Source organism: Nomia melanderi, chromosome 13, assembly GCF_051020985.1.
Source record: "Nomia melanderi isolate GNS246 chromosome 13, iyNomMela1, whole genome shotgun sequence".
NCBI classification, from domain to species: domain Eukaryota; kingdom Metazoa; phylum Arthropoda; class Insecta; order Hymenoptera; family Halictidae; genus Nomia; species Nomia melanderi.
The window spans coordinates 3118265-3138000 of NC_135011.1; the positions used below are offsets into that span (position 1 = coordinate 3118265).

The 19736-nt window shown below is 47.4% G+C and overlaps 2 protein-coding genes across 3 annotated transcripts; one reads left to right on the top strand and one right to left on the bottom strand.

Moving 5' to 3' along the window:
- Window positions 1–809: 809 nt before the first annotated feature.
- LOC116433436 (uncharacterized) lies at window positions 810–9562 on the bottom strand. Its single transcript, XM_076373352.1, has 8 exons — window positions 9395–9562; window positions 8465–8811; window positions 7228–7658; window positions 5901–6240; window positions 4689–4938; window positions 3492–3969; window positions 2628–2861; window positions 810–1646 (listed from the first exon to the last, which is right to left on the bottom strand). Exons 1-8 carry the CDS (start codon window positions 9539–9541, stop codon window positions 1306–1308), a joined length of 2568 nt encoding a protein of 855 aa, XP_076229467.1. The 5' UTR covers window positions 9542–9562; the 3' UTR covers window positions 810–1305.
- A 2208-nt stretch (window positions 9563–11770) lies between these two features.
- LOC116433452 (uncharacterized) lies at window positions 11771–19700 on the top strand. 2 transcript variants are annotated; one of them, XM_031991554.2, is made up of 6 exons: window positions 11771–11953; window positions 17237–17457; window positions 17511–18295; window positions 18572–18773; window positions 18855–19073; window positions 19302–19700. In XM_031991554.2, exons 2-6 carry the CDS (start codon window positions 17272–17274, stop codon window positions 19380–19382), a joined length of 1473 nt encoding a protein of 490 aa, XP_031847414.1. In that variant the 5' UTR covers window positions 11771–11953; window positions 17237–17271; the 3' UTR covers window positions 19383–19700. The 2 variants fall into 2 exon arrangements, with proteins under 2 accessions (XP_031847414.1, XP_031847415.1); XM_031991555.2 differs by having other exon boundaries at window positions 11775–11953; window positions 17526–18295.
- Window positions 19701–19736: the final 36 nt, after the last annotated feature.

Below are 19736 nucleotides of genomic sequence, written 5' to 3' on the forward strand. Positions count from 1 at the left end.
GAGTGGACAGGTTACCATAGCGTTTGACAGGGTAGCTTTGTGATTGTGGTTTTCTATGCGAGCCGTTTATTCCGGTGGCCATTTCGTTTTCCGAGGAAACTGAGGTAACTGTTTTAACCCCTTGTCCTACAACAACGAGTGAGACTCGTGGTGAAGAATTTCAACGTGATTCAACAAATATATATATATATTACTCAGTTAACTCGAGTTCAAAGTAAATATTATTCCTCTGTAATCAACCATTATACTTAAAAGGAAATATAGGCATAACATATGCTTAGAATTTTTCTCTTTTTCCAATAAATTATTAATGACAATGTAGCCGTATCGATCAGAGTTGAGAAAGAAATCATAGGCTAAGGGGTTAATGTTTGAAGTTACGTCTGTTCGTTTTTAGATGGATTGTAACTGATGCATTCGGGGTCACTAAGATTGTACGTTGCGAATTGGGTGGTTTATGATAAAAATTTTGATTTTGACAGTGGCTTATTCATTCGCTAGGATAACCACTTCTGATGTTCGAGGAAACAAATTGTCGACTGGTAAGTTAACAGTAGATTTACGGAACGAGTCAATTTGACTCACTGAATTTTATAAGCATTATTTGATAAATGTATGTCGATTTTCAAGCATTTCATTTCCCAGATCTAAACGAACGAACATCAACTTTTCAACAATAGAATAAACTACAATAAATGTCCGCAAATCTAGTGTTAATTGTAGTCTACTAGTTGCTACAATAATATTAACCAGTTAACTGTGTTCGACGAGTATAGACGCCATAAAACTTGTCACGATGCTAATTCTTTCAGCGATGAATTCTTTATTTTTCCACATAAACATGTAGTTCTTCGTTTCGCTTTGATCTTTCATTAAAATATACTCTACCTGCATTCGTCCTTCGACGAGTACACGCTCCATTTTTCAGTTTCATTGCTCGCAGAACGGGTTTTTCCAACTAAATTCCACAGTTAACTGGTTAAATGAGAAACGTTGGTAGGATTGGACGAGTTACAGGAAGTCAACGAACATCGCGAGGATGTCTTATGCAGTTATCTGGTGATTGGAAGCAATGCAAAACCACTGAAGGGACACTGTAAATAATACTGTGTTAGAAGTCGTACTTCTTTAATGCTAGAGACTCCCCGAAGGAATTGCGAGGAACGTTGGATAGATCTATTGCTCAATTACTGACACTCGATCGACCTGGTTGCAAGCGTTCGTAGTTTCGTGCACTGTGTCTGTTTCTCACACTGTTTCCGTGGCCAGCACGCGTGGCGTTGCTCCAGCGAAGCTGACGGGCGTTCACGAGTTAACCATCGCGCGTAGGACGGACAGGTAGGACACAGATGTTTTCACTATGCTCATGTACGTCTCCATGTTGACGACGAAGAAGTCCGCAGCTTTCAGTTGCACGGGATCTTGGGTCCTCATCAGGACGAAGACGGTGTTCAGCGACACCTTGCGCGGCACGGTGTACCAGTCGCTGCAGTAAGTCCAGTACCCGACGTCCTCGAATTGGTTCTTCATGTACTCGCCTATGTAACTGTACGCGAACAGCTGCGTCAGCAGGGTGATCACCACTATGAACGTTTTCACCACCATCACGATGTTGTCCTCGCTCAGGGATAGTATGAACTGGAATCCTGAAAAGAATGATACCTGGGACAAGGGAGACAGGTGGAGCATAAGCCTCCCAGGACTGCGCCGAATTTGATGTTTAACCCTTTGCACTCGAGAGGTGACTCTCGGTTGATTTGACACAGTGAAACTATAGAATGTGATATTTGACACTTTGCGGACGAAGATCCCTTGAAGTACAGGAAACATTTAGCAGATGAACCTTATATATCGATTGCTTAGATAATTGAAAAAAGGAAACTGACTTGCTATTCGAGTAATTGAATCACCCGTTTGTAACTTAGCATTCCAATATTTCATCTAGAAATGCCTCGATACGTGAAACATTGGAATAATAGCTTTGTTCCTCAATATACTTAGTTTCTAGAATTAGTCTCAAACATCGTCTTCGCCTCGTAAAGAAATGGTAAATATTTTTAGAAACATCCGAGTGCAAAGGGTTAACACTGGCAAGTAAACATCGAAACTCCCGTGCAATCGAAACAGTTTTCTTAGTAAACCAGAAACTAGTTTATAATTTCTAATAATGTGTATAGGATTAATTTCATTTTCATTATGCAAAATCTAGAATTATGGCCGTCACAAATTGTTTCCAGAAATTCAGAATCGTCGATCGTTAATACTAAAACTACCAGACGATTCGAAATTCCTGATTTCCTTTTGCAATTATTAAAAAGGTAACAGATGTTTCTGTAAGAAATTATTAAAGTTGACTTAGTACGCAAATTGTAAGTCAGAGTCTCAATACATGGAGTTTCTACAGAGAAATTTCAAAGAATCGATGTAACTGCTCGGTAGTTTTTAATGACTGACATGGGTCAACGTGTTAACGATCAACGCCAATGAAACAGAATATAGTGTGAAACATCCCGACAGAGATTGAACACGAATGTCAATGTCTTATTCGTATCTCTGTGCTTTTAGCTTCCGGCTAATTAGCAGACACGCGAGAGGCCTATTACACCAACCAAAGCATAAGTTGTTACCGGTCGTGCAGATAAGCAGGCAGCTCGTGAACAATTGCATAACCATAACGAGGCTGATGGTCTTGTTCAGATGCCGGGACAGTTGCAGCAGATGCTGGTGCCTGGCGACTAGCACGTTGAAACGGGCCGAGGTGCTCTCCACGGTGTCCCCGACGAACTTGCTGAAGTCCAGCTTCAACACCTCCGCCTGGCCGCACAGGTGGAAAATGATGCCGAAGAACAACGAGTCGCTACCTGACGAAAAGGCACGTCTCCCTTACAGCATCCCCTGTAAACCTGGCGCTACTGGGAAATGTAGATCAAGGGCCAGCCTTTCATAATTCAAGCAATTCCTTCGTTTCCTAGTTACTAAGACTCTACAGTGGCTACTTATTACCTCTATATTGTACATTCTCGCGTAAGAAACGAGTAAAACTGACGCATGAATTTCGCAAATAAAACGATCAGATTGACAAAACCGGTAATCAACGAACCAGTGTGGCCTTTCAACCGTCTGAGAGCCAGCGATGGCGCTTCTGCGTTGCACTGAAAGTGCCATTCTATCGGAAAACGGAACATTTACAATCTTCTCGTATAGAAAAGCGTCATTGTCTGAAACGAAAGAAGCGCGATCGCCACTTTCCGACCGGGCTTTTGCAAAGACCCGACTCAAACGTCAAACCCTTTGCAGACGATCATTCGATGGAATGTTCGACGAAGTCGCAAACGAATGATTCAGTTACTCGAACAGCAAAAGATCCATAATTGAAATATTCCAAAGAATCATCGTCTACAAAGGCGGTAGCAAGAAGTTGAAACACTTTTCTCCTGTTTAGCGCGTTACTTCTGATCACACCATAGATTGCCCATCGCCCGAGCATTTACCGAGGTTCCCGGTGCTTATCATCAGCAGCAGCAGGTATTCCCCGACGTAGATCAGCGGATACAGGCTTGCGGGCGGATCCAGCATGTTCAGCAGGGCCTCGGAGGGCATGGGGTAGTCCATCACGGTGTCCTGCGTGGCGTTGAGGAACTCCTCTTCCTCTTCCTCGTCGGCCAGCATCGGCGCGGCGGTGAACACCGTCGATCCGAAGTACGAGAAGAAGATCACGCAGCCGCACGCGACGCGACCCATGTACGCGTGGTGCCGCATGATCGCGCGCTTCTCGTCGCCCTCGTGCTCGTTGTAATCCCTGACCGCGGAGGTGAAGTTCGCGACCAGGCCCTCGCTGCGCACTCGGAACATCACCAGCTTCCAAATCGACAGGATGCTGCAGGTCACCAGCACCACGGCGTCCAGGTTCTTCTCGGAGTCGCTGCTGTCCAGGTAGAGCTCAGTGTTTATCACGACCAACGTCAGCAACTGCAACGCGCGTCAGTCTGTCATCCTACGCGAAGACTGTCGGATGGAGAATGATGGTGATCACAATGTTGCGTTAGGAATGTAGCTCAGTGGTCGACCCTTATCGGACGCTAGCTTTTTACACGCGATCGCAAGGTTGCAGTTGATTAATTGATTGACAAGGCAGTCGCGTTCTTATTTTACGAGTTTTGACGAAACTGTTGTCTGAGAGATGACTTACGACCGATAAGGGTTGATACGTTGATTTACTGAAAATTGCAAGATCGAATGTTCGATGTTCCGTGGCTAACTCGTTAACCCTTCGCACTCGAGAGGCAGCGATCATTTGATCGAGTCAGATTTGAATCTATTGGGTTGCAACACGAAATATCCGATTCTCATCCAGTCGACGATTTAACACTTTGCCACGTATGGTGGAAATTCTGTAAGAAGATATTTTTAAGCGACACGTGGTCAAGAGCAATATACATTACAAAGCAAACAATATCAGAATATTATTAAAAACTTATTAAAGAAATCAGTACAGTCCATAAGCAAGATACAAAAGTTTCCGTGGAATGTTGATCAACGCCGCACCAGAAAATTGCAAACACGTCTAAGAAGCTTTCGAGTGCAAACGGTGAACACGTCGACAGACATCGAACGTTGCAACTGAACATTCCTCGCAGTGAACTCTTTACATTCCAACGTGGACGTGTCAAAGCTCACGCATCAGGTACCAGAAGCACAACAGAGACGACGCAGCGCATTCCCGAGAAGAAGTCGTATTTCTGGAGCGGCCAGGTGCCCACCGGCCACGAGAGGATTTTCATCGGCCCCATCGCGTACGTGAAGTCCTTGCTCGACGTGCTGGTCATCCTAGGAGCTTCCACGAGGGGATGACGATGCCACGACCGTTCCCCACGGTAATCGTCGTTTTTCCTCTCCCGTTGCAGCGCGAGCACGCGCCGCGTATTTCGGTCGATGTTTTATTCACCGGCGTTCGCTTAACCGACCATAGCACCGCGCGTCAGCTGCGCGTTACCAAGAAAACTACGCCGGAGGCAGAGAGAGGAGAGGAGAGAAAGAAGCTCGAAATGTTCCTTATCGCGGAGTGTCCGGAGTTCGGTCTCCTAACCAGCTAATCCGCGTTCAGGCGGCGAAAAGGAGAAGTGGGCGGATCGTTCGATCATTCAATTTTCATCGGAGCCGAGCGCGTTTACGCTCGACGATCCTCGAGCGGAAGTCGCCCATTCCATAACCGGAAGGAGAGCTTCGATACGCGCTTCGCTACCGAATGATTGCTCCCCGGACTAACCCCAATGGACGCGGAAACCGTTTCTCTTATTCATTCGCTGTTGGCGAACAATTGCCGGTCTGCTATCGGAGACACTGCTATCGGACTGTCCAGTGTTCTCGTTGCTCCTCGGGAGTGGACACAGGTGATATGTTCTGTCGACTAATGGCTGAGATGGGAAGCTGATATAGATCGTTCGTTAAATATAACGTTACGAAATTAGAACTTTTGGCGCGATGTTTGCTTTGTTGGGAGATTTCGCTTGTCTGGTAAGTATATAGTCGAATAGTTAGACGATTAGTTATATGCAACTAATCGTAATAACATGATTTGAGTAAATTTCTTTGTGAACTCGAAGAAATGATTTAACGTTCGATTGAAGACCGGGACAAGGATCGTCCATCTTGTCGCTCGACTACGGTAGTATTGTCTTTATTGTGTCGTAAAAAGATACACACGGTATATTGTATTTCAACAGATAGACGAAGAGATGGAGACAGACACGGAGAAGAGAATATGTGAATGCAAATGACTCTGGTGCGATGACAGCAGTCTTCTAGTTCCCAGACACCTATCCGAGCAGCTCGAAGATGACGATCGCTCCGCGATTCTGAAGCGCGTTCAAGACTGCGGCACGTTCTTGGCGAATTTTCACGCGTCCATCATTACCTTCAGGACGGACATGTAAGAGGCGGATGCTTTTAGTATCTCTTTGAACGTGAGCAAGTTCATGGGCACGAATTTCCCGGCGGTGACGCGGAAGGGCGAGTTCCCGCGGTTGATGATCAGTGCCAGGTCCCTCGCCGCGTGGCCCCGGGAACGGTACCAGTCCGAATCGTAGGCGGCGAACGAGATTTCGCCGGTCCGCGACTCGAGGGCGTCGCCTGCGTAGGTGTAGACGTACAGCTGCATCAGCAACGTCACCACGATCACCGTGCACTTCAGCGTGCCGACTCTGTCCTTCGCGTTCAGGCAGACGATCATCATGAAACCTGCTTTCAGGAGAACCGCTTGAGCTGAGGGAAAAGCGGTCGCGAAAGAATGGGTAAGAGGCTCGATCACTGTTTTGCCAACACATTGTATGCGGGAAACGGAAAAGTACCATTTCCATGTGCTGTCGAGCAGTATTGAATAAATACTCGTATATTACACATTGCGTGCCGGTAACGAGAAATCTCGTTTTTATATAAAGACAGCTTTGTTCGCTAATTACCACAGCATTGAAGAAATATAAAATTTAATTCGAATTGATTATCTATTTAATATATATTAGATAACATGATACCTGAGTTTTTCTATGTATAGTGATATAAGTTGACCTCTGAAAATTGCCATCACAATTCAGTTTTCTGAAAATTAGCCGGTACGCAATGTATTTTTGGTGAAAGTAGATAGTTGACTCCTTTCGATTAGAAGTATCTCTATTTGTAATGGAAACTCTCGTGTTGAATAATAAATAAATGAATCGAATGTAACTGATATAAGTTGAAATGAACAAAACCCCAGTTAAAACCCATGGGGGTCACCGGTGATCCCACCTGAGTTCAATTACTGCAATTTCCGCGATTAGACGATGATTATTTGAAAACAATGCTATATTGTAAATAATTCTATCTAATGTGTTGATAGCAGCTGTTTTCTGATATCTAGGCAAATTACGGTTATATCCGTCATTTGTTCCGAATATAGAAAAATGTAATGATAACGATAAAGAGGGTTGAAGGGCAGTTTTTGGATAATTCTCCTAGTCTCTTTAGAGTCGCGCGTTATTATTAGCACTTAACAATACCTGAGTTGATATTCAGAGCGCTCGTTGAACGATAAGAAAAAAAGAAATAAGGTTGGCGATTATCAACGCGACGAGCGTAGTCGGCCGTAAAGTGACCAACGACCGCGCTGAAACTCGTATTTAATTAGTCCGGGTCAACGTCTGTTTGAACTGTGACAGAAAACTTTCGCGTTCGAACGTAGAAGGTATTTACCTTCGACGCAGAGCAATAACAGGCTCATCAGCAGCTGTACCAGCATGACCACGTTGAAACTCTGCTCCAGATCGTCCGCGAGCAGCACGAGGCGGCAGTGCCGCTTCACCAGCATGCCGATTTTCCTGCGATAGCCGGACTTCTCGATCTCGATCTCGGCCAGCCTCATCTTGAGCACCTCGAACTGGCCGCACAGGTGCATCGTCAGGCTGAAGAAGAGGCCGTCGTTGCCGCAATGGCCGACCGCGTTCACGAATATGTGAGCCGCCTGGACCGCGAGCACGCAGGCTCTGTGGATCACGGGCTGCGCGCCGAACACGCAGTAGGTCGACAGGAAGTAGTCCCTTTTCAGGGACTGCTGGTCTACGATGTCCGTCGAGTTCCTTGGGCTGTGAAGTATCTGCGCGAGGAACGCGTAGTGAGACGTTTGTGGAAGGGAGCGATATGTGGTTCACGTTTCAAAAAATTCTAGAAGACCCTCCTAAAACTAATGAAGAAACCATACACTAAGACAAAGCTATTTTGTCTTAATACTTGACGTATTGCTGCATCATAAAGCTTAACCCTTTGAACTCTGTGGGCTTTAATATTGCAGCAGTTATAATATTAGATATTATAATGGATCAAAGAAACTACCCTAAAATTATTAGATTTTCTATTAATAATTATTAGATTTTTATTAGAAGATCGAAGGTATGTTATAGCATTTTTCAGAGATGCCATAGAAATTAGTTGCAGTTGTCGATAGATTACAGAACCATCTGGAGTGCTAAGGGTTAATATTATATATGAGACTTAAACAGTTTACGTTTCAAAGATCAGATCTTGGTAGCTTCTAATTAGATAATGAGTAGTTAATAATCAATAGAAAATAAGTAGCTGATAATCAATCTTTTGTTTTGCGGATGTGGCTATGAATTATCATTTGATTTATTAGTTTCATATTGGATTGAGTGATAACTGATAGCCACGTCCTCAAAGCAAAAGATTGATTATTAGCTACTTACTATTCTATTGGTTATTAGCTACTTATTAGCTAACTAGAAACTACCAAGATCTGATCTTTGAAACGTAAACCGTTTAAATCTCATATATAACGTTAAGCTTTGTGATGCAACAAATGTGAAGTACTAAGACAGAACAGCTTTGCCTTAGTGTGTTTTCCCATTAGTTTTAGGAGATATCGTCTGTTGAATATTTCCAAAACTTTCAAAGACTCGAATACGTTTGATCCACAGAACAGACTGACTCAACCTGAAAGGGCAGGAGAATGTGCAGAGGCAAAGCCTTGACGACAAAGGAAAGTCCGGAGGCGTAGCCCAGGTACAGCATCAGCAGCGACACGGTTCGCCCCTTTTCGTGATACTTAGTCATGACACTGCGGTAGCGGAAGTCCTCCACATCAGACCAATCCTCCGTGATCGAATTGACGAGGGAGTAGGTGTGTTTCCAGTTGAACCGCAGGATGAACACCTTCGACAGGCAGATGACGGAGGAGAGATCCATGACGAACGCGTCTATCGTGTCGTCCAGGTCCAGGCAGTGACGGTAGACCTCCAGAGACAGGCTGCAGATGGTGCTCACCTAGTCAGGAGAAAGATTTCTGGAAGATCTTCAGGTGCACACTGATGGCAACCGGAATAACCTACACGTATCTTCCAGTAAAACACAAGAGTCTTCGAAGCTTCAACGCTGAACCTTAAAGACTGTCTTCGAAGCGACGATTCAGCTTCGAAGCTTCGAACGCTGAAACTCCGTCTGTCAGGTTTGTTGCTATATTAACACAGCATTGGCGATTTCAAACTCAAAGCTCCATCTCCGAAGCATTTCAAATTACCTAGGCTTCCTCGTCGCGTTAATATAGTAACAGACGACTCTAAAGTTCGAAGACTCGCCTTAAAGACTGTCTTCGAAGCCAAGATTCAGCTTCGAAGCTTCGAACGCTGAAACTCCGTCTGTCAGATTTGTTGCTATATTAACACAGCATAGGCGATTTCAAACTCAAAGCTCCATCTCCGAAGCATTTCAAATTACCTAGGCTTCCTCTTCGCGTTAATATAGTAACAGACGACTCTGAAGTTCAAAGACTCGCGTTAAAGACTTCTTTCCCAGTTCCAAAGACACGATTCTCAACAGCAGCATCCAAGATCTACTTCTACAGAACTACCTGCGTCAGCATGGCGAAGCACCATCGCCCCAGAGATGACTTAAAGACGCAGTCAGCGTTCAAGGGCCAGATCCCCAACAGGCGAAGCACCCTTTCGGAAACGACGAAGCCCGTTGCCGTGTCCCCCCTGTGTTTCCTCTCCGCCATTCTCCCCGGATATCAACGGATCGAAGCGAATTTCTTACAACGCGTCGGGTTCCGCGGAGCGTCTCCTCGCGAACACCTTTCCGTTTCCCTGCGGTTCACCGCGGCGTACGATTTATCGTGTAACCGGCGGGCCGATGAAACGCTGACGCCCACTTACGTGCGCGTCGCGTTCCCCCGGGCCGCGTGTCTTTGATCTTTTATTCAGGCGGACGGCCGCTCGTTGCGGCGAGGCGGTAGTTTTCGTGCGGATAAAAATGTAATAAAGCCGCGCCGAGAGAAGTCGGCGGGCGGAGCGGAACGGACACCGGAAAGAGAACGGTGTCCTCGGGACCGGGGACTCCGCCGTCAGCTGTCGCGGCTCTCCGCGCGACGGAGGCGTTATTAACTATTGACGGGACGCAGGACGAGATCGTGAGAGTGACTCATCGCGACCGCGAGCCACGAGCGGAGGAAACGGTTTCGCGCTCCTCCGTCGAGGTATCAAAGTTCACCGGGCAAAACGCGAATCCGAAGACGAACCTCCGATCCCCGTAACGGTGCTTCACCTTCGGCCGCCTAAGCGCGCGGCGCGTTTTTTTCGCCACGTCTTCTTCTCCTTTTTCTTTTCTCGCGATACGCGCAACACCTGTTCACCGGGAGATACACGGGGTTAGCCGAAACGCGGTCGAGCGGCTGCGGACGGTCGGATCCTGCCGATCGGCAGATCGCGTGCTGCCACTTGGACGTTAATAGCGTTAACCCTTTGCACTCGGGGTATCACTCTCAGTCAACACTTGATCCAGGGGAATTATTGATGATAATATTCAATATGAAACTTAGACGTGGAAGCATTAACGCCGCAGTCGGAAGGCGAATCAGTCACCGTTTGGTTTGACGCGTGAAACTGTAGAATCTGATATTTAGCGTTGAACTTTGGAACTTTAGAAATTTAGAATAGCTTTGTTCAATGTACTGCTGATCTCCCTTGGATCCGACAGAATTGTTAAACATTTCTAGTGAGAAATTTCCGAGTACAAATAACAAGTTTCATTTTTTTGTGATGTTTGGTATCATTTCTGGTGAACAGTTTTGGAGTGCTCAGGGTTGCGTTGAGTAAGGTAACATATGAAAGTCTTAGAGATAACTTTGAAATGTTTGAAATGAATACTGCTTGTTTCGTAACTATCGTGATAATCGTAATGAAATCAGCAGCTTCATTGATCGAGGTAATCCATTTCTCCGTCTTAAATGCTGAAATGTTTTCCTTGCCTTTTTAATGTTTACTTCAATCCCGTAAAGCCTAAATAAAAAGTACACCGCGTGGCGGAGCGACAGCCAGCTCATGCGCATAGCTGAGCCGCGACCTTGGCGTTTCGAATTAAAACGGGACGCCATGGCGCGGTGCCCCGTTGACGCGCGCGTTCCCCAATTCTTCTCCCTGGGTCGATCAGGTCGATGACTCGCTCTCGCCGAGTCACGCAGGGAACTACCGAAAGTGCCGGGATCCTACGCAACTCCGATCCAAGCCGGTTTTTATCATACACGTACAGCGTAGGGATCAAGATTCCAAGATGGCGATAAAGGGAGACCCTCCAGAACTGTTTCAGAATTCATTTCTACTTTATCATCCACCAAAGAAACCTTCCGACGAACATATCCGTAGAAAACTCAACGAGGAACATCGAATTCGATAACGAAACCCCTATAAAATTCAAGATCCTCCTACGAATAAACTAACATGTCATACATTTCGGCCCCAAACTGTTTTTCAACGTTAGAATCATCAATCAGATCGACTTTCTAATTTCCTATTTTAATCCGTATACCCTGAAACTTGTCTAACAGCTTCTAAAAGCAACATTCATCTTCGATAATCGCGAAAGAAGCTAGGAACGGCTCATTCCGATCTGCCAGTTGTACGCCGCTCCGCCGGTTAACGCCGGGCGAAGGCGAAAATCGTGGCAGACTCCGATCCAACGAGTCCCGATGATTTATAGGCGTATTCTTCCGCGAGCAGGTGTACAACGCGAGTTTCCTCGAAGCTCCAGCTGAGCGGACGGGTTCGCGCGAATCGAATATCTCCTCCATTCAGTTGGAAGCGTACGGTCGCGCAGCCTCTCGAAAATATTCCGTTTCACGGCTCGGATCGGCTTGGCTCGGATCGGCTTGGCTCGGCTCGGCTCGGCTCGCTCGAGCTGCACACAACCGGTGCACGGAGTGTGCTGCAACGCGTTCGTGGCCGTGCTTACCTGCTTCAGGTCGGTAAGTACCGTTCGTCGGGCTACCTTCGACGGCAGTCACGCCACAACCTCCGCCGCGTCAGGTGCTCAGGCGGATTTCGAGACCAACGGGACTCTCATCGGCTGCTCGCGAGTTCTCCGATCGCCGGCGACCGACGCCTCGAAGATTATTCCCGACAACGACTGCCTCGAAGTAAGTTCACGCGGCTGGACAAGGTCTTTGGCCGAACGACTCCCTTCGTTTCACGACTGTCTAATTCGCCAGCTCTCTGGTGCACGTCGATCCGTCGATCTTCCACTTCATTCCACGAGTGCCACTTTTTCCTTAAGTACTTCTATTGGATCGCTTCGAGTGGAGCTTCTATATTCCTCCTGCCATAGAGCAGTTTATTGATAGATTCAATCTTGCTCGTTGGGAATCCCGAAGTTCTATACTCTTTCCATCAGGGAATCGTCAGGAATTTCGTGGGTCTATGATAAATAGGACTTCCTCAAATTTCGTTCGAAGGGCGTGTTAATAAAGCTTCTGATTTCTAAGATAGATACTTCTAAGACAGATAATCGTCGAAAGTTTCGTGTGTCTAATGAAAATCGAGGAAATCCTCAAATTCTTTCGATAATGTCAATGCATTAAGCTTCTCATCATTGATACAGAAATCTGTATTCTTTCCAAGACACTCGTTCAGAGAATCATAAGATCCCTGATGAGCGATTAAGAGTTTGAATTTGAGAACGACTGAAGAGAATTGCTCTGAAACGTACTTCAAAGGGCAACGCAGAAATAAACGTACAAAGCGAACCTCTTATGATGTTCTCAACTATGATACTATATTAACAATTCATTGAAAATCAAACAATCTAGGTATATTCTACAGCAATTGGTACAAAGTACAGCAATCGATAACAAAAGAATATCTCATTTGAATTCACAAGAATTCTATTTCTTTGTTAAACTTTAAAATCTTCATCACGAGTCCGACACGTTATTGCAAGGCAAAGGGTTAATTTCCTAATCGTCCTCCCAGAGATCAGCACTCGTCGCAAGGTAGTCGAAAGAACGGCGGAAACAATAATCCCGAGCTAATCATTAAGAGGTTCTCCGCATTACGCGAGGAGCAGCGCGATTCGTTCCTGAATCGATCTCCATGGATCAGTGAACCCGATTGAGCGATTCGCGCAAGCGGTTCTCGTCTCGGTGCGTGTGCGAGGCGTGCGACGCGCGTTCGAGTACCGGTGTGTCAGGCTTGAATGATCGTATCCACGATGGGAGCGTTATCGAGCACGCTCTAGTTGATCGCGACTACCGTTGCCCCGCAGCCGCGCGGATTTTCATAACCCGTTTCGAGAATTTCCCATCGGGAGCGAGTCTCCCGGTTTTCGGCCGGGAAAAGAAGCCCCGAAAGCCGAGCGGGAACGGTTCCCGCGGGTGCCGCGGCCGGATCCGCTTGGAACCTCTCGATTCTCGGTGAGAGGCGGACGGGGGACGGTTTTACTGCTATTCTCGCCTCGATTACCAGTTCGCGCAGCCTTTGGGAGACGTCCAAGGCTCTTCGTTATCTGCATACCGATAACTGCCCGTTTCGAACGGTATAATCGCGACTCACCGTATTTTTTTTCGCTAAATGATTGTGGAACACCATCGTCTCACTCGATATTTCGGTACGCGCTGCGTGACTCATTGAACGGAATGAAACGTCGACGAGTGGGGAGGGTAGACAGGAGGAGGTGAAACGTGAAATTTTAGATTCACAGTTTCTTAGATATTAACTCGTCGTATGACTCTGTTTTAATTGTGACGGATAAAAGGAAAGTTAATGATTCATTGGGAACAGAAGGCAATTGGAGGTATATTTTACTTGAAGGTTTCGAGCGTAACAGTTGATAACAGAAGAAGAATGTTTAGTTTGAATTGAAAGGAATCGAGTAATACATATTTATGTTTGTCGAACATTTAAATATTCGCCACGAGTACTACACGCGATTGCAATGCAACTAGTCCACTGAAAATGTTGTACTGTATTTCATTTCTTTGTTTTGTGGGATCGTTGTATAGTGGGTTATTAACGATCACGACGAGGATCGTAATTAGAAGCGTCGATGTATAGATTTCGTATGAATGTTTTGGAAACTGCTGAACACCCTAAGCTGGAATTGCATATTCATGTTTCTCCTCTGAGAATTCCGTTTTACCGGAATATTTAGATTACACTGCATTATTGTTATGCTTCTCATTACGCAAATGATTCCCCAAAATCTATATCCGGTTGGAAAACGTGCGCTCGCAGGGAAACTCAAGTGTCGCGGCGACTGACGGTCGTTATCTCATGCCGCTCGTTGTGACAATGCTAACTGTAATGATAACGAAAACGGTAACCACGTCAGGAATATAATCGTCGAACACGAAGTTCCGGATGACGAATACGCTCGGCTCGCGTGTCCGTTGTCCGCGCGGCTCGTCCGTTCCGCGTGCGCGCCGCCTTTCACCGAATCGCGGAGGAATGCCGAGACGATTCCGCGTGCATGACCAAAACTCCCGTGCCTCGGCCCTACGGCGACCGAGATCGAGGAGCCGAAAGATTCGGGGAACATCCGTGTTCGTTCGAACTTCAACCTTTGATGTAATTTCGGATGGTATTAGATAGAGACAACATATGATAGAGACAACAGCAGATGAAACTAGATATTCAATACAGAATTTTAGAATTTTTAAAATCTAGATCGAACCGAATGACTGCGAGTCACAGGGTTAAATGTCGAAAGGTTCACATACTCTCAAGCCATTCGAAATTGACAAGCTGATGTTATTTAGGAAAACTACAGTGTTACAAAAACTAGATTTCTTCAAATCTTTGTCTCCAACAAAGTGCAAAGAGAATACAATTACGTACAGAATGACCTAATCAGGTTCTCATTCGGGAACGCTATCATTCAAGCAGCGAGCGATTCTCAATTCACTAATTCCACGGCATTATTATCTAAGTACAGAGAAGAAGCGGAAAATCTTCGAATCCTCGAAACTCGAAGCATTCCGGAGTAACCTGCTCGAAAGAGAACGAACAGCCGCGCGGGACGCGGCAAATTGAGCTCAGCCGGCGTACGAAGTTAGGCTGACCGTGTCTAACGAGCTCCTTTAATTACGCGGCAAAATGCCGGTTTACCTGGGAGCCCGTGAACCTCCGGATGGCCTAATAGGTTCGCCATCGGCCGTCGCGTCGATCCCCGAGAACGGTACGCGTTGTTGAGCAGAGCCATTAATAATGCGCGAATCGGTACCGTTACCAGTTTTCATCCCCGCACGCTCTACGGGCCGGGGAAAAGGAAACGCCGGGCGACAGGGGTCAGGGAAATCGGCCAACGAAGGGGGCCGACACGAGGCACGGTGCCCCTGAACCAGGAAATTGCGTCGCCTGACCTTGGAAGCGGAGGACGGTCCCTCGCGGACGTTCCGCTCGCGCTTTCCCTCTCGTCCACGCGAACAACCGCATCTTGCACTTTCCGTGTTTACGCGCGAAATTGATAAATAAACGTGCGCGCGGCGAGGTTCGCTCGGAAACTGGGTCGGCCCCCTCGCAGGGTCGATTTCGTTGCGTTTTTGGGTCGGCCAGCGGATTCGCTCGCTTTCGCGCGCACGGTGAGCCGCCGGTTGCATTGGGCACCTTTCCTCGAGACTTGCGCTCCAATCCAATAGGGCGATCAAACGCGAATACGAATTGTTTAGAGCACATAGCGACTCTTAGACGTTTCTTCACGACTCCAACCGATTTTCGAAGGTACCAACGCTAAGCTACTTTATAGTAGTTTCTTAGATTTCTCATTTTTTAAGAACAAAACGTAGCAAATGCAATAATATTAGAGTAGTTCCTTCAACCTTGTTATATTCAGCGCTATAAATGATGAGCCCACAGAGTACAAAGGGTGAATTAGAACACGCGACGCTCATAGTAGAGCTGCAGAGGCTGGAAACGTTGATCGGAGGAGCGATGGAATATATTTCTTTGGTGTTGTAACGGTAAGTCTTCGAGAATTATAGAAGATTGGAGATCCCTAGGTGTGTTATTATTTATAAATTCTTTCATTGTACGAGGGAACCGTGTACCTCTACGCTTCGTTCTCATCGCGGCTCGGCTGGAAGCGTATCCGGGCAGCGGGTTCGCTCCGAGAATATCGGTACTCGCGCGTCATACGGCGAATCCGGGCCGAAACAGGGCCAACCCGTTGGACGTGTACTCGATTTCAATTTCGACCGGAGGAACCGCCTACCCTCCCGGTCCCGCGAATGGAATCCCGGCCGGCCGGGTGCCCCGTTTCGATTGACGCGAGTTCGGCGCGTCGGAGGAACGATGAGTAACTGCCGGTACCGTTAGCCCGAATCGTCGTTCCTCCTCGAGAATGTCAATTTCATACGGTTTACGGTACTGGAATTGCGCGTTAGGATACACCGCGCTCCGATTGTTCGCCGTTTCTTTTCCGTTCACCACGTGCTAGCGCCGTCGACGCCTCCGCTCTTCCGATCCGCTGAATCCCAAGGTCGGCCCCGTTGAACATTTTCGAATTCTACGGGAGGACAGCGGCCTATCGAAAGCAAGTTGATCTCTCGCTCTGGAATGTTTGATACTTGTATTGGGGACACTTTGATGAACGTAGTTCTTGGAATTCGAGATTGAGATTGAATTGTTGGATCGGTAGACGTACGTATAATGTGACTGATACGTATGAATTTGTGTTATAGGAAATTTGTACGAGATTCTCGCGTATAATATAGTTACATAACTATGGTATGTGAGTGACTATTACCAAGGAGAAAATGAGAAGGAGGGAATTAACACTAGAACCTCTTGATTCCATTTTTCCCAGTTATTCGACAGATAACAGATGCTTCTCTGAAAAGGTACTAGAGAAACCGATTTATACACAAACTGAATTGGAAACCAAGTCTTAATAATTGCACTGTTCAGGTTTCTACAGAACAATTTGAAAAGGACGATTTAACTCGGTAGTTCTAGTGTTAAGAAAGAATTAAGGAAACAATGAACGCTGAACTACAACTCACGCCATTGTCAAATACGAGACGTTCATGTATTCTACTGCATATCGCGTTACACGAGGAATCGTATTACGAAGACAGTAGTCGCATCTTCGGGTTAGAGGAATTCGCGTAACACGGGTGTCTAATATATTTCGAACGCCGCGCGACAACGGCACGCATTGTCGACGATCGTCCTTTGTTGCGCGGCGCGGGAAAGAGAGAGGAAACAGACGCACGCAACGGTACACCAGAGTGACCACGAGCCGAAACGTTTCCGGTGTGTCGGCTGACGGCCTCGAAAAAGCCGCGCCTTCCTAAAATAACTCGACCAGCGTCAGGGTCCGGTTGAAGGTCAACGACTCCTGCCTTCCGTGGCTTAGGACCGCTTGCCAGCGGATTCCACGGTCGCTTGTTCGCCCAGGTAGATGACAGACTCGTTGATTTCCGCAGGAACGGGCGAGGACTGAAGAATTGACGGAGGAAAGATGCTGCTGCCGAGAACGTGCATCCTGCTGATCCTGTTCAGCCTGGCGAGCTGCGAGAAGAACGAAGAGGACGATGCCTCCGCGGTGTTCCTCGAGGCGGCCAAGTCCTTCTTCACGAACAAGGACAACCTGAACGCGCTGCAGGGCTTCGCCAGCGCGTTCGTGCAGCCGGGCACCGGGAAACAGGTAGATTTCGATGGAAACCTAGAATGCTGGCGCGCGAAGCCCGCTAATCGTAGAATTCCACTGAACAGGAGAACGGCATGCTGGGCAAATCGAATCTAGACGGTATTGGGCAGATCATCTCGGGGATAGGCACCCTGTTCGCGACCAACGAGAACCGCCAGGGGATCGATTACTCGGTGATAGGATCTGTTTTGGAAAGCATGGTGAGCACCGATACCAAGGAAGAGAATCATCAAAGAGCCACCAGGGAGGTCGACGACGGTAGCCAGAGAGTCAGAGAAGCCGAGAAGAAGCAGGAGTCTAGCCTGGACTTCGACAGCCTCTTGAGTTTAGGCAGCACCTTGTTCGGCCAGAGCGGCGAGAAGAACGCCGACTTCGTGATGGGCTTGCTGCCCATGCTGTTGCAGAACTTCGCCAGTGGCAACGACGTCGACGGCCAGCCCAAGAACCCTCACGATCACTCCAGCCACTCGTGGTACATGCCGCCCATCTTGGAGAACCTGCACGTGATATGGGAGCACTTCAGCAACTCGGAACTGGGACAGACTCTGTGGAAGAACAGCGGACTGTCGCAGTTCGTCAGCCAGATGTCCGACCCCGAGGGGCGCCTCCAGTACGAGAAGATGCTGGACAGCTTCGAGAACCCGTCCCTGCGGCGCAGGTGGATCAGAGCGTTGACGAACTACGTCGGCGAGTGGATCTCGCACGTGTCCGACCCGCAGATACAGCAGCGGTACCTGAGCACGGCGCAGTTCGTGGGCAACAGCTTCCTGAAGTCGCAGGGATTCCCGAAGTCGGCCATGTTCGACGCGAAGAGACCGGTGGACAGCTTGTCCAGGTGAGAGTTTGGGATCTTCTGACTTCTGACTAATTTGTAGTCGACGTTGTTTATGAGAACGAGCTTAGAGTCAATTCCTTTGCTCTCGAACGTTAATGGTAATATTTGGGGCTATTTGAAGACATTGGATCCACAAAGCTATTCTTTAACCCTTTGCACTCGGGAGGTGACTCAGTCATTGATTCGACGCAGTAAAATTGTAAAATCTGATATTTCCGAGTGCAAAGGGTTAATTCAGTGAAAAGGATCGGTAAAGTGTTTTATGCCATCGAACAGGGTGGTGAACGCTGTCGCGAAGAGGCACGTGGGCATGAAGATCGACAGCTCGCAGTACATTAGACCGGCAGTCGCGTACGTGCAGGAGTTAATTACCCTGGCCTCGGAGAAGGGGTTCATAATGTCCCGGGTGAACGCCAGGGAGATCAGCAACAGACTCAGCGAAATGATCAATCACGATATTATCGACCCCATGCTGAAGGTAGGAAATCGAGCGCGAGAGAAAGCCGGAGAAGTTTGGAATGCCAGACGACTGACGAGATATCCATCGGTTATTTTTTAGTCTTATCGAGCCTACAAATGGTCGATCAAGAGGCCGCAGTGCGCCAGCCAGATTCTGTGCACCATAAACGAGCAAAACGAGCAGGACAAACAGCAGTCGCCTCTGCGGAAAGGTCTGCTCGTCGCGACGAGCTATCCGGCAGCTTGGGCTGTTAGCAACAAACTAGGAACCAGTTTCTGGCCGCTCTACGGAGCAATCACGGAACACAGCGGATGTATCGTAAGTAAAAGATGATCTGCGGCTATCTATGCAAATTCAATTTCTCAGGATTACAGTTAAACATCGTCGCTCGACGAACGTTGCATACGCTACACGGTTCGAACATTTTCTATAGTACATCCCGCGCGATTCCGCGATATTCCCACGAACGCATAGAAACCCGCGATCCAATGATCTCTGTTATTTACGAACGAGGTGCCGAGGATTCACGAACTTCTCGATTTTCAGCAAAAATATCCAGCCGACTGTACAGACTTCCACGAGGAGGAGATCCGAGTCAGCACAGCGAGCATCCACAGTGAACTTTAATGATCTCGAGACGTGCGCGCCTGTGAAAGACATTCGGTTTAAAGGAGAGAGCGTAACGCGTCGAATCGTTTATTAAATGTTTATCGTCCGCAGCGAGGTTGTATCGTGATAAGAACCGTTACCGAGTCGTTTCTGACGAGGGGGCTCGATCCGCGACGAAAGTCGACGAAGCAGAGGCTGTGCGCCAGAGGCAGCTACCTTTTGCTTCCTCGCGTGTACATATAAAAAAGCAGGAGTCGTGGGCGCAGTCGAATAACTAGGCGTTCAATTCTATGAGAACCCTTTATTTCTCTCCGTCCCATCCCCAACCCCCTCTCTCCCTCTCTCTCACTCTATATATATATACATAAATAT